Below are 12,957 nucleotides of genomic sequence, written 5' to 3' on the forward strand. Positions count from 1 at the left end.
TTTTCCTTCTTTTTTTCCCCCTTTTTTTTGTTTCCACCAGCTTGTGTAAGTTCCAGTTCCTTCATGCAATATTTTTCCCAGACATAATATACATATCTCTTTCTTTTGTCATACATATATATATATATACAAATAAATAAATAAATATATATATATATATACAAATAAATAAAAATATATATATATATATATGTAAATATGTGCTTGAGCATTTGGATACCGTGTGCAGTGGACAAAACAGCGCCAATGTTACAACTAACGAAAAGTTGGAACGCATTGAGGGAAGGAAAAAAAATTTTTTTTTTTTTTAAAAAGGAAGAAACCGCAATAAATAAATAGATGAATGGAGATTGTTTTTCCTTTTTCTCCTGCTTTAAAAATCATTCACTTGAAAATTTAAATGCGTGCTCGTGTGCGCTGAGAAGCAAAAAAAAACAAAAAAAAGAAAAGAAAAGAAAAGAAACAGATTAATTTTTTTGTTTTTGAAAAAAAAAATGAGAACTAGTGGAAGAAGAGGAGAATAAAAAGGGACGAGGGAGTATAAATTAAACAAAAATAAATTGTTGATTCAAGCTGAAAGACAAAAAAAAAAAGGGAAAAGAGGACCGAGCAATACGCGTGTAGAATTTATACACAGCATACATAAATATAAAACCAGTACAAAAATAAACATAATGACAAAAATAACTGTGGCAATAAAAGCAACCACCATCATATTCAGTTGTGACTTCAGCAAAATTATTACGTTCTTCTCTTTTTTTTTTCGACTTTTTTTTTGTTTTTCCTCCATTTTATTCGTTGCTTTGTTTTACATTTCTTTGTTACATTCTTTTTCTTTTCCCTCTCTAACGGTTACCGTGTCCGTTACCTTTAAAAAGAGGAAAAGAAATCAAAAAAAAAAAGTTGAAAGAAACCGCAAACGAAGTCAAGACATTTATAACCAAAGAAAAAAAAAAAATGAATCTTTTTTTTCTTAAAAAAAAAAGATAGGTACCACTAGCACTGGAAGTATAGAATAAAAAATATATAAATACGTAGCACTATTCATTTTTCCTTTTTTTTATTTATTCTCACAATAATCAAAAATAAACAATAATTTTCTTCTCACTTTGTAAAGAGAAGAAAGAAGAAAAAAAAAACAAAATCGCCCCACAGTTCATCCATAATGGAATAGATGGTAATAAAAGGGGTTGCAATAAAAAGAAAAGAAAAAGAAAAAGAAAAGAAAAGAAGAAAACAAAACAAAACAAAAAAGCAAATTTAATATAACTTCCCCATGATTCCTTTTTTTTCCCCCCTTTTCTTTATTTCTTTATTTGATTTTGTTTTGCCACACGCAATTCCTCATTTTACTTTCCTTCTCCCATTTCCTTCTTTTCACCATTTGTATTCATTAATGAAAGTTTAATGAATACAAACAGCGTAAAAAAAATAAATAAATAAATAAGAAACAAGAGATTTAAAAAAAAACAAAGAAGGGGAAAGGAAAGGAAAAGAAATGCAACAAAATAAATAAATTCGTAACAAAGAAATTAAAAAAAAAAGGAAACCACGTACTAAAGGAGACGTCACTAACACCACTGTCAATAAATAAGCACAAAGATATAAAAGTATATAGTGAATATATTTATATATATATATATATAGGTATATACAAATATACATATGACCAAAAAGGAGGGGGGAAGAAAAGAAAACAGCAGAAAAATAATATAAAAGAAAAAAAAATTTTAATGCGTGCACGCGCGAAAACAAAACAGACGAAATGGAAAAAAGAAAAAGGAGCCAAGAGTTCTCTGGGAATAAAGTTCCAAAATCTTCAGAAGCGAAAAAAAAAGAAGCAGGAATGACGGAAGGAGACCGCCTCAATGCTTCATCTCTACACACTAATAAACGGTGACTTCTTTTTTTTTAAAAAAATTACTCTTGTGTATTCTTTTCAAATAAGTCTTTGTGTAGGATAAATAAATACGAGCGGAATATATGTTTATTTTGCGTATAATTATGCTGCTGAATTTACTCTACCCCCACTTCGCTTCACTCGCTATTTTTCCAGTCTGTATTTTATTTCATAGTACCTTTGCCCCTCCTTTTTTTTTTTAAAAAAAGGGTCATCTGCTTTTAGCTTTCTCGCGTTTTTTTAAAATTTTATTTCCTCTCAGTTTCTAATTTTTTCCCCTCCTTTCTTCTTCTTCTTCTATACATTTGTTTTTAATCCTTCCCTATTTGTGGCATTACTGCACATTTTCCTTTATATATTTTTTCCCCTTTAAACTAATCCTGTTTGGTTGTTGTTGTTTTTCTTTTTTTTTTTACCACCTGGATAGATCATCGTTCGATGGTGAGCCCATTACTTCGCACTATCAAATAAAAATGCCACTAAAAAACCAGCAAGGAAAAAAAAATTAACAACAGGGGCACGCCACAGTATTTTAAAATATATTCACATAATTTTCCTTCATTTTTTCCTTTCCCGTTTCTTTTTTTTTTTTAAAAATTCTCTCAAACTGCTCGTCTCAGTTCGTCAATTTTTTTTTTCGCTCTTCTTTCCATTTAACTCTTTTTTTTTTTTACTTTTCCTCCTCCCTTTTTTCTTTTTTTATTTCTAACATGCCACACCTCTCAAACGGCTATGATTATCATTGTGATTCTCTCCTTTTTACTATACCATCTTCATAAATGGAACAAAACAAAACAAAAAAAGTAAAAATAGTGAAGTAACGAAAAAAAAAGTAAAAAAAAATGAACTGACTTTCACATCATCATATGTACTTGAAGCATGAACCATTTTGCCTTTTTTTTTTTTGCATTGTCTCTTTCTCTTTCTCTTTCTCTTTGCCAAGGGCCTTCATGTGAAGAAATGTTTTTTTTCCTTCTTCTTCTTCTTCTTTCTTTCTTTTTTTTTTTACTTTTTTTTTTTCCACATCACTTGGCTACCCACTCATTAGGGTCCTCACCATGAGAGAATCGACAGTTGCGGCGGTTGCAACGACTTCTTAAATGATGTCTGCAAAGGGAAGACGGAGACACCTTCGAATTCCCTGCTGCCGGTTCCACTGAAGCCTCCTTCGTGTAACCATCACCACTCGTCCCAAGGAGTAGAACAGTAGTCGACAGATTATTGTTAGGCATCATAAGCGGCCGAACCACCGGCGGGACGGGAACCGCAGCCCACATGTAAACGCATTGAGGAACGACTGGAGATGTTTGTGGTGGGGTTGGGGGAAGCGGGTTATACATCATGGGTGCCGCAAGAAAGAACGGTTGTGTCGGCTGAGGTTCTGCTGCACTGGGGAAGATCATGTTACTGGGTTTCTGTTTCGCTTTGCTTTGCTTTACTTGTTGTTGATGTTTATGATGCTGTCGGGAGAACTCTCCTTCTTGCCCGTTTGCTCCTTTTGGAAGTTGCTCTTGATGAAGCGTCTTTTGTAAGTAAACGCCCCAACGAAAGATATGAATATATATATATATATATATATATATATACCAGTTGATCTCTTTTTTATCCCCTCGAATCAGGAATGGCTCGTCCACGTACTACAGAAATGTCCTTCAGTCAAATGTAGTATTGCAGCAATGTCGCGCTCTTTCTTTTCCCCTTGCGGTTGAACTTCAACGCCGTCGAAAATGAAAGAAATAAGGTAGTGGAATGACATTCCGTAATATAAGAGTACCGAGCATAACACAGATACATATACATAAAGAAAGTGGATAAAGGAAGCATGGGAATCTCGAGACATTGCATGAAACAACAAACAACCCTTCTCCCCATCACACACACACACACACACAAACACACACACCCCAACAAACAAATATACAAATGAGGGAAAATAAGAGCATACACCAACTACCCACTCTCTCCATTTTGGGGGGACTTTTGACTACAGTTTCCCCCCCCCCCCAAAAAAAAGATAAATGGGAGTACCGAAGTGTTTTAGCAGCCTCTCGCGACAAGCCTCCAAAGGGGACCAAAAAAGTTATAGCACTTTGCGGGTGTCGGGTGGCAGGGAGAACAATGCTTAAAAAAAAAAAAACAGCCAATACGATTGGTTATGATGACGAAGGCACTTGCATAACAAGAAGCCGCCGCGTTTCCTCAAGTTGGCGTCGAAGTTGGTTTGACAACATATTCCGCTGGCGCACGTAAAGTAGCGCATCGTGCAAATCTTCATTTATTGCAGCAACCTTCGCTTCCACGGCGCAATCCCGGAATGGCAGTCGCGTAGCCGTGCGCCGCACCGTTGCCGCCTCCTCCTGCCGCTTTTGCTGCTGGCGCTGGCGCTGGCGGCTGAGAACTCGGGCATGGGCCTCCAACTTCGAGGCGAGGCGGGACGCTAAAACATCCTCATCGACGCGGTTGCGTTGTTGAGAGACGGATGAAAAGCAACTGTCACTGCTTATGCTACTCCGTCTACTTCTTTCAACCGCTACGCCATCACCACCACATTTCTTTAAAGCTCCCAACATTCGCATGTAGAAGCACTCCGGGAAGTAAGCGTCGTCATTGTTGCTATCCGCTGCATCTTCAACCGCGCCACAGGGTTCACGGGTGAAAAGCGCTCGAACCTGCTCACACCACACTGTGTAGCGCTCAGTCTCGCTCATCGTAGTGGGGGGTTCCCTCATTTTACATTAATTCACTTATCCTTTTTTTTTTTTTCGTGTGTGTGTGTGTGTGTGTGTGTACGTGTATGTCTGTAGAGACGCGTTTATGTGTGGTCCCCTTTACGGTGACACAAGTGTGCAAAGTGTTACCTTCGTTCACTTCCTTCTACGACCTTCACCAACTTGGAGGAATGGAAACTCAGATAATTAAAAAAAAAAACATCGCATCAACTACACGTGTTGCAGCATTAGTGTTTGTGTCAACACATTTGCCTCGTGGGCAGAAGCGCCACGAGCGTCCACATTTAAAGTTAAATCAATAATAAACGATTATATATTTATTTATGTTTGAAAGTTTGTTTGTTTGTTTTTGCTTCGCCCACGTCACGCCAGAGTCCAGCCCGAATAGCGGGTCACAAATCCTAACAATTGGGCCCGAGATCCCTCCACCTCACACTCTACAATGACCCTCTTTTTTCTTATTTTTCTTTTCTCCCTCTCCTTCTCTCCGATTTGATCTATTACTATTTTAAAACGAACGGAAAGAAACAACAAAATAAAAAGGACCATATCGTCACAATACAACGGGCGATCGTCTTTCCACCCCCATCTCACATCTTTCCTCAGTGTCTCTAAACGCCGCACGGCGGATGAAGAGAAGAGCGGCTCTTCAGTGAACAAAGGTACACCCCTAAAAAAAAAAAAGATAAGAAACTAACGAGAACTAATGATAACAATAAATATTATAACACGTAAATGTATATAATAGAAACACACGAACCCGTCACCCGTTCATCCTCCTTACATGTTATCCTTGGCCTTCTCCTTCCTTTCAGTAATATACTCCTCTATCTAGCAGAAACTCCGACCATCAACAAAATTAAAAAAAAACATACAGAGACATGAATGCCAAACACAGATAAAGAAAACAAGAAAGGAAAAAAGAAACTGGCATACATCTTGCCGTACGATCAGCTTTGATCTTCTTCCCTTCCCTATTTGCCCTCCTTAAATCATTGCCTATTGAGTGGTACCCCTCCCCCTCTTCTTCTTTTTTTTTTTTCAACTTTTCATCCGTACAGGGAGAGGCCTCAAAACAAAACAAAAAAGAAAGTGAGGAAACCAAGTGAGCACATGGTCGAGAAATTGAGGGGAGAGGTCGACCGCTGAGAGATAAAGAAGAAAAACGAGTAAAGAAAAAAGGAGGGCCCTGGAAGGCGCGTCTCAAACAAAATTACTTCTTTCCGGAACCACCACTTGTGCCAAGACCAAGTGTACTTTTGTATGTGTCGTAAATCCACCACTGCAAACCTGTCAGCGTGCCGATCATTATAATACGTGCCATCAGCCCTTTCGTGCAGAGGTTTCCATAACCAATTTCATTGGCGATTTGGCCGTACGACTTTCCCACATTAGAGGCTTTACCGCGGGCAGACACGAGCATATCGGCCGGATGTGAGACAATGGCACAAACAATACCCGCAATGTAGCCAGAAGCAAAAGTTATGCTGAGCTGCGTACCCTTGCTGTACTCCTCCTTGGGTTTTGTGAAGACGTTGCTGTAAAAAAACCGCACCACCTTCTCAAAAAAGAAAAACTTCGCCATTGTGTAGGGAATCTGACGGGACCACAGGGGCACAAGAGACTTGAAGGGAAACCCAGCAGCTGGGTCCGCCCGCATGGTGGCAACTGCAGCTCCAAGGGATGTCGGGAAGGTTCCACTTGGGGAAGTTTGCACCTTCACTTTCACCATTTCCATCGGGCATAGCGCCACGTCAGCAAAGAATTCGGCACTTGCAGAACCTGCCAACCAAATAAGTCCTTCATACTCCTTGGCAGCCTTCTGACCGGCGAGGTTGGCGTAGAAATCTTTGAACACTTCATAGAGACCAAATTTGCAAGCACCTTGCATTGAGTAACCAATGAGGGTAGGCAACCAACCCTTCCAAATACCTTTAGCACCGAAACCATCCTCCGCGGCCAGCACCTTAAAGCCGCTTCCAATACCCCTGAACTTCTCCGGGTTCACTTGCATATTACATTTCACAACATCGAGGGGACATACGGCGGTGTGCGTTAGGCCACAGGAGAGGACGCCCCCACCTATGCATTTCAGATAGTAGCTGTTGTTGTGAGGGATGTCGGGGTTGGCGTAACGTGCGTCCCAAGTTTTGTTCTTTGCGCTCATTATTTACCTTCCTTCTGTTTTTTTTGCACTTTTTTATATTCCTCAAATCGTGACCCGGTCCGTCTTTTATGATGCAAGCGGTTTCCTATTTCTTTGTTTCTTTATAAACGTTTTCAAAGGTAGTGATATTGGACTCGTATGTGGCCATATACCGAAGATATGCGAAGGGGTGGAAGCGAAACGTTTAAAGAATAGTGAAGATACCGCAAACCTTATTGGCAAAAAAACCTGGCGACGGCGGGGAAGGTGCGCCGGTGCAGCATCATTCTTCTCTACTTGTCTTTACGACTGAATTACGTGCTGAAAAGATTTTGGCAACGGGTACCGCCAAATCCGGCAGCTGTGCTTACCACAGCTTAACTTTACGCTAAAACGTACACCACATTCCCTCATGGGTGAAAAAAAAAAACAAACGAAAAACAACGGCACACACACACAGGACAGAATTGATGACGAGGTTGATTACGCAGAAGGCGCTCACCCAACACGGCCGGAGACAGAAAGTGTATTGGGCACGATTCGGAGCGGCAAACCCGTCCATATTAATTCAGTCCTTCCAAACCATGTCACTTGCCAACGCCGGCATGTCATGGGGAAGAATGAATGGAATACGAAAACCTCATGAAGTGTGCGGCGCTTTCTCGAGACTTCCCCGCCAGCGGTACCGCCTTCTCTGGTGGTTGAGATAATCTCCTCTTTAAAGTGGTTGAAGGAAGCACACCATACGATATCACACCAACCCGCAATAGTAAAGTAAGTAGTGGCATTGGGCGACATTGAAATAACCAGTCCCGCAAATCAAACGCTCAAAACGGGTACGACGCGAATCATCATCCCGATCAACCAAGTAATTAACGATATTTTGGGTCAAGTCCTTGTTTGGTGTAACGAGTGAAAACACCATGGATGCGGACGTAATCCATCCGAGTGGCGTGGGTGCCGATGATCCGGTGTCCCTCTGTCGAGTGAGTTCCTCCCGTTTTCATCTGCATCTGCGTTGGTGTCTTTGTGGACGCTAGAGTTATCTTCTCAAATGCGTACGCATAAAATGAGAACGAGAATGAGACGGGAAATTTCCCACTCTGTGAAGAGTAGTGATGGGTACCTCGGAATGATGTGAGATATCTCCCTACCCACGGTGTTGGTTCAAGCTGCATTTACAAAAGTGAACATTGTACTGTTTTCAATCCCACCTCATTTGAGAGACTCATAAGCTTGCATGTCAGCATCCTCTAGAATCTCCACTATCGAACCTTCGAACCCATCCCGCCGGAAAAAGTGTGTCCAAATGATGGAAACCAAAATCGTTCCCCAAACTATAATAACGGTAACCAAAGCTATCTTGAGGCTTGCACACATTGATGCCACAATAAGGGTCACACTGAACGCTATGGGAACAATTCCACAAATCGCTTCACCCCACAAGCCGCCGGGTACACGGTAAGGTCGCTCCAAGGTGGGTCTTTTGAGACGTAGTTTGAGAAAGGCGAAGAGGATAGAAATCAATCGCAAGGAGTATAACACCTGGTCAATCTGTACCAACACCGTGAAGGTTAGACAAACCGACAGAATCGAGGTAATCACCGTGTTGGTGACGATAGCGTTGATTGGAGTCCCCAAATTCCTGTTATACCTTGAAAGCCAGGAAGAAACGAAAGGAAAGGCATTGAGGGTCCCCATTCCTGCTAGTGACCGTGAGGTTGTCGTTAGTTGCGTTGCCATGAGGCCGAATGTCGAGGCGGCGCCCCCAACCATCATGATTACCGCCATTTTGTAGCCTCCAACAGCATGAGCCACGCGGACCCAAAAACCGACGCCCCATTGATCAAATGGTATGTCACGCACTCCCTCTGCACTTGCTCCAACGAGCACTGGTGGTATGTAAGTCGCGAGGGCTGCGAATATCATCAGAACGAGGGCCCGTGCGAATGTTTTTTGCGGATTGGTAACCTCTTCAATGACGTTGCCGGCGCTCTCGAAGCCAGAGAAGTTCCACGCGACGACGGGAATGAACAGAGGCCAATCGATACTTTGCGGCACTGTCCTAATGCGAGTCCAGTCAAAGCCTTCAGGGATCTGGATGAAGAAAATTAACACAAACGGTATAAGTGTCAATGCCATCACAAGGACGCTCATTTTCCCCACCACGTGCACTCCCAATATGTTGATGAAAGCGCAAAACCAAAGAAACCCTAGTTTGACTAGAGACTTCGAGAACGCTGAGATGCCAAGCAGCGTAGCGCAATAATCCGCGAGGATTGTCGGATATAAGCTGTTATCAACGAAATTGAGCATAGCCGTCCACAAAATAGTTGAGAAGCAGAGCCACGGCTTAAACGTAACGTTCACCCACATAATAGGCCCAGCATTAGAGGGAATTGCGCATGACAGCTCCGCAACACATAGAGAAACCGGGATACCCCAGAAGATTGGTATCAGACAAAGAAATATAATGGTCAAAAGGGGACCGCCAGCGCTCACGGACTCCTCCAAGCCATAACCACCACTAATGCATGCAGTATACATGACACCCAGAAGTGTAAGCGTCGTTAACGCTGCGCGGGGTTGACTTTCAGTATTTTGGTTGGGGTTCTGGAAACGAACCTCTGGAAGTAGCTCCCTCCTAAATTCGGTGGCCATCATCCTCTCGTCGGTGACATTAGACATGTGCATCTAATAGACACGCCTCGCTTCCGCACTACTGCCGAACACCAAAAAGGAAAAACAGAAACAGAAAAAGAAGTGGGTTGGACAATGACGATCTAGCAAAAAGCGAAAAGAAGACACCGAGCAAATTAAAAACAAACAAAGGTAATCAAATATTTAACCCTTTGCTCCTATGACAAGCAACATACTTTCGAGCAAAGGGTTTCGCATATCATGACACCTTCACCCCGCAGCAGCCAGCCGGTGTGCTACGCTACAAAACCGTCTTCATCAGACATAGCTCAATAAAGGGCGCCAAATCACCTCCTAAACACTCAACAGTGTCAACGAAGCAACCCAGTAGTGAAATGAACGTCAAACGGGAAAGATACCATAATGAATTCGCTTATTTGTTAAGGCGGTGGGAAACAATCCTTTAAGAAAGGGGGTAAACATACGGGTGTATTTCATTCGAAACGGTGATTCCCTTTGCATTATGCTCATTTCCGCATGAGCTGAACCCACTGGATTTTTATGACCCCGTAATCTAGCAATCGCTCACCCTAATTGAAAAATAAATTAATACATATTTATAGTTAGCGTCGAATCCTGAGTATTTTGCTCAAACAATGGCACAGCCCTAAAGGTTGTACACCTCGCACCCCATTCTCAAGTAGCTATATCGAAACTAAAAAAAAAAAAGAAGTCCCACTTCGCACACGTAAAAAAGAATTGCTTCAAACACATGAGCGCGCGCACCAGGTATACCTACACCAATCAGAATAACCTCGCATATAGGATTGCTTGACTAAAATACAGCAATACCACTACTTCAACCCCACGGAAAGATTGAGCAGGTCCTTCCCCGCACTTGAACAAACAACGTAAACGAATTCTCCAAAAAAGAAAAACTCATTCCCCCTTTTTTCTCATCCATTATCGTTCCCTTGTTTCCTTTCAGCGCAAAATGAAGCACCAAGATTGTATAGCGCTGCAGCAAAGCAAAAACAAAGAGTAATTAAAATATGGAAGCAAATGCGGGAGGTGAGCGGGAAAGGAAAATGACAGGCCGCGGAGCAAAAATTGAGGCGTAAGTTCAGGCGGTGGATACCCTCATATTCTACGGACCAAAATTTTCCCTTTAAGCATGTAGTTTTTTAAAATGGTGAGAAATAACCGCGGTGTGGCCACATAGCTAATAACTGCGCGCAGAGGGGTACGTAGAGAAACATATATCCATTTACTCACATGTACATTGATACGCGTTTCTAGCAATTGGTGGGCAGCGCGAAAAAACAGATACGCACACACCTTATCACGGCAACTGACAAGGTTAAAGAATCCACAACAACTGACATAACGCATCAATGTGCTTGCTCCACTCTCGAATTTGTGAAAAGTTCACAAAAGAACATTATTATGCAAAACAATTTCCCACATTATTTACCCCTTAACATGTCAAGTCGTGCACTCAGCTCATCAAGATCCGGTTCAGCTGATTTAGTTGCCTCTGGCGCCACGGGTTGCTGCTGCGGAAGCTTTGCCTTATTGAATAACTCCTCCTTAACGGCCAGACCTTCCTCTTCAGCCACCTGCAACAGGAGTAAAGATACCTCATCCTCCGGCATGCTGGTAGACGTTGTTTGCCCTATTGCGGTTTCCATGTATTCAGATGCAACATCCATTGTTTCAAATTGTTTCTCAAATTTCTCCATGAGTTCTGATATCTTCTCTGGGTTCATGGACTGAACAACCTTGTCCATTCCATGTACCATCTGACTCATCCCTCTTGTTACTTTGTTCATCTTGATGGCTGTATCGAGGCGCGAGACAACGGCATCCATACGCGAGGCGAGGCGGAGGTGGCTCAGGGACTCGTTCCTCTTTCGAATGCTGTTTTCAGCAAAAATACGCGCTATATCCATGTTGCCCTTCGCCATTGCCTTTTTACACTTACCCAATTCAGCCTTCTGTTCCTTCTCACATCGCGTCGAGTTTTTATTGAACTGTTTCACAACATACTTGAGTTGAAAGTGAAGGTCCTGCAGTTGATTAACAGACATTTACACCACTCCTCTGCTTACTACTATATATTCTTTTGTTTCTATGCGGCTGCGTCCTAGAAGAGGGAAAAAAGTCGTAAATCTCCCTTATATTCAAGTTAAACCTCCGTTGCCGTAGATACTGAATAAAAAGAAATGCGACGTACTCTTTAGTACAAGCGAAGTGAGGGAACCGGTGGAGGGAAGTAGAATCCAAAAATGAAACAAAGTAAGGCGTGACGAGCACTAAAGCAATGACAGCGGCAAACAGGCATGGAAGAAGAATATTGTAGCTAACAGAAGTCCATGGAAAACAACATACCCAACATGCACGCACACCGTGAAGTAGGTAAATAACAAACGACAACACGACTTTCAGTCCGAACGCCCTTTTAACATGTCCCAGTTCTTAAGTAAGTAATTTTGTGAGGGTAATAATTGCCGCAACCGGCGAGCTTCATGCCTCTTAACGATTTTCCCCAATGGGAATATCGGCCCAAGAGGATGCCAGTGTTTTTTCTTTTTTTTGCGATGCGATGCCAACGTGCCTCTCCCCTCGCACACGATATATTGGCACAAGGGGTGCGAAGACTTTACTGTTATCGCTCCCGCTCCAATAAATAAGGCTAAGCAAGGTTTTCACTGTGCCCAAAAAGGAGTTTTCAAATCAGACAAAGTAAATTTGGTGTTTCTACTTTCCACAGTTCCACCGAAGGCGTGGAACGGCATATGTGCTAATACGAATGAAGGGAAGGAGGAAGAGAAGAGTTCACTCACAATTAATATGCTTCTCAACTTCCTGTAGAAGCGCCTTGTCCTCCATTGCTGCCGCCAGTCTCTCCTTGTCTGCAACCTGTTTTTCTAATTCACGCTGCCGCACGTGAGAGCCATCCACAAGCGTAATGTCGAACTTTGCATTATTTGACAGGGAAAACACCTCCCGAAGCCTTACATAAACACATAAACATATAAACTCCATGAGACTACAGTGAGGCACAGTGGGTTGTAAGATAACTTTCACAACAACACTTGGTTTTCCGCTATCGTTGCACCCCTGCCCGCGCAACGATTGAAAATCAGCCGAACTTTCAATATATTCGACACGGCAGCGGTTCATTGCTACAACGTCAAGATCAGCCAACGTGCAATCCGGCCTTTCTGGATCTCGTATGGTGGAAAGCTCATAGAAGACATCCTCTGCCGTTAAACGGTCCGTCATCGCCAGCACCTCAGTGCTTCAATTGTTGAACCAACCCCTGCCTTCGTATGCTCCTATAGCTCCAATTACGATAAGTGGGAGGAGGTGAGCTTCCCAAAGGCAACTACGATTAGTTAATCGAAGTTGGAGAATGGAGAGGGAGGAGAAGGAAAAGGAAAGGGAAAGGAGCAGGGAGAGTGTGCTTCTCATTAGAAAAGCGACAGCGCGTAGATGCCGCCAGGGGGCGCCGTGGGGGTGATCAAATAAAAATTGCG

At 42.3% G+C, this 12,957-nt stretch overlaps 8 protein-coding genes across 8 annotated transcripts; all 8 read right to left on the bottom strand.

Annotated features, from left to right (window-relative positions):
* Positions 1-2,925: 2,925 nt before the first annotated feature.
* Positions 2,926-3,303, bottom strand: TbgDal_IX5950 (zinc finger protein, predicted; the record flags this gene model as incomplete). The annotated part of the gene is made up of 1 exon (XM_011778483.1): positions 2,926-3,303. The coding sequence occupies one exon, from the start codon at positions 3,301-3,303 to the stop codon at positions 2,926-2,928; it is 378 nt and encodes a 125-aa protein (XP_011776785.1).
* A 750-nt stretch (positions 3,304-4,053) lies between these two features.
* Positions 4,054-4,629, bottom strand: TbgDal_IX5960 (hypothetical protein, conserved; the record flags this gene model as incomplete). The annotated part of the gene is made up of 1 exon (XM_011778484.1): positions 4,054-4,629. One exon carries the CDS (start codon positions 4,627-4,629, stop codon positions 4,054-4,056), a length of 576 nt encoding a protein of 191 aa, XP_011776786.1.
* Positions 4,630-5,842: 1,213 nt separating this feature from the next.
* TbgDal_IX5970 (mitochondrial carrier protein, putative) lies at positions 5,843-6,796 on the bottom strand (the record flags this gene model as incomplete). Its single annotated transcript, XM_011778485.1, has 1 exon — positions 5,843-6,796. One exon carries the CDS (start codon positions 6,794-6,796, stop codon positions 5,843-5,845), a length of 954 nt encoding a protein of 317 aa, XP_011776787.1.
* Positions 6,797-7,273: 477 nt separating this feature from the next.
* TbgDal_IX5980 (hypothetical protein, unlikely) lies at positions 7,274-7,573 on the bottom strand (the record flags this gene model as incomplete). The annotated part of the gene is made up of 1 exon (XM_011778486.1): positions 7,274-7,573. One exon carries the CDS (start codon positions 7,571-7,573, stop codon positions 7,274-7,276), a length of 300 nt encoding a protein of 99 aa, XP_011776788.1.
* Positions 7,574-7,647: 74 nt separating this feature from the next.
* TbgDal_IX5990 (hypothetical protein, unlikely) lies at positions 7,648-7,953 on the bottom strand (the record flags this gene model as incomplete). The annotated part of the gene is made up of 1 exon (XM_011778487.1): positions 7,648-7,953. The coding sequence occupies one exon, from the start codon at positions 7,951-7,953 to the stop codon at positions 7,648-7,650; it is 306 nt and encodes a 101-aa protein (XP_011776789.1).
* Positions 7,954-7,990: 37 nt separating this feature from the next.
* On the bottom strand, positions 7,991-9,469 carry TbgDal_IX6000 (amino acid transporter, putative; the record flags this gene model as incomplete). Its single annotated transcript, XM_011778488.1, has 1 exon — positions 7,991-9,469. The coding sequence occupies one exon, from the start codon at positions 9,467-9,469 to the stop codon at positions 7,991-7,993; it is 1,479 nt and encodes a 492-aa protein (XP_011776790.1).
* A 1,412-nt stretch (positions 9,470-10,881) lies between these two features.
* Positions 10,882-11,505, bottom strand: TbgDal_IX6010 (hypothetical protein, conserved; the record flags this gene model as incomplete). The annotated part of the gene is made up of 1 exon (XM_011778489.1): positions 10,882-11,505. One exon carries the CDS (start codon positions 11,503-11,505, stop codon positions 10,882-10,884), a length of 624 nt encoding a protein of 207 aa, XP_011776791.1.
* Positions 11,506-12,253: 748 nt separating this feature from the next.
* Positions 12,254-12,703, bottom strand: TbgDal_IX6020 (hypothetical protein, conserved; the record flags this gene model as incomplete). Its single annotated transcript, XM_011778490.1, has 1 exon — positions 12,254-12,703. The coding sequence occupies one exon, from the start codon at positions 12,701-12,703 to the stop codon at positions 12,254-12,256; it is 450 nt and encodes a 149-aa protein (XP_011776792.1).
* Between the last annotated feature and the right edge of the window lie 254 nt (positions 12,704-12,957).

The sequence above is a fragment of the Trypanosoma brucei genome, chromosome 9 (genome assembly GCF_000210295.1).
Source record: "Trypanosoma brucei gambiense DAL972 chromosome 9, complete sequence".
In the NCBI taxonomy this organism is placed as follows: Eukaryota; Euglenozoa; class Kinetoplastea; order Trypanosomatida; family Trypanosomatidae; genus Trypanosoma; species Trypanosoma brucei.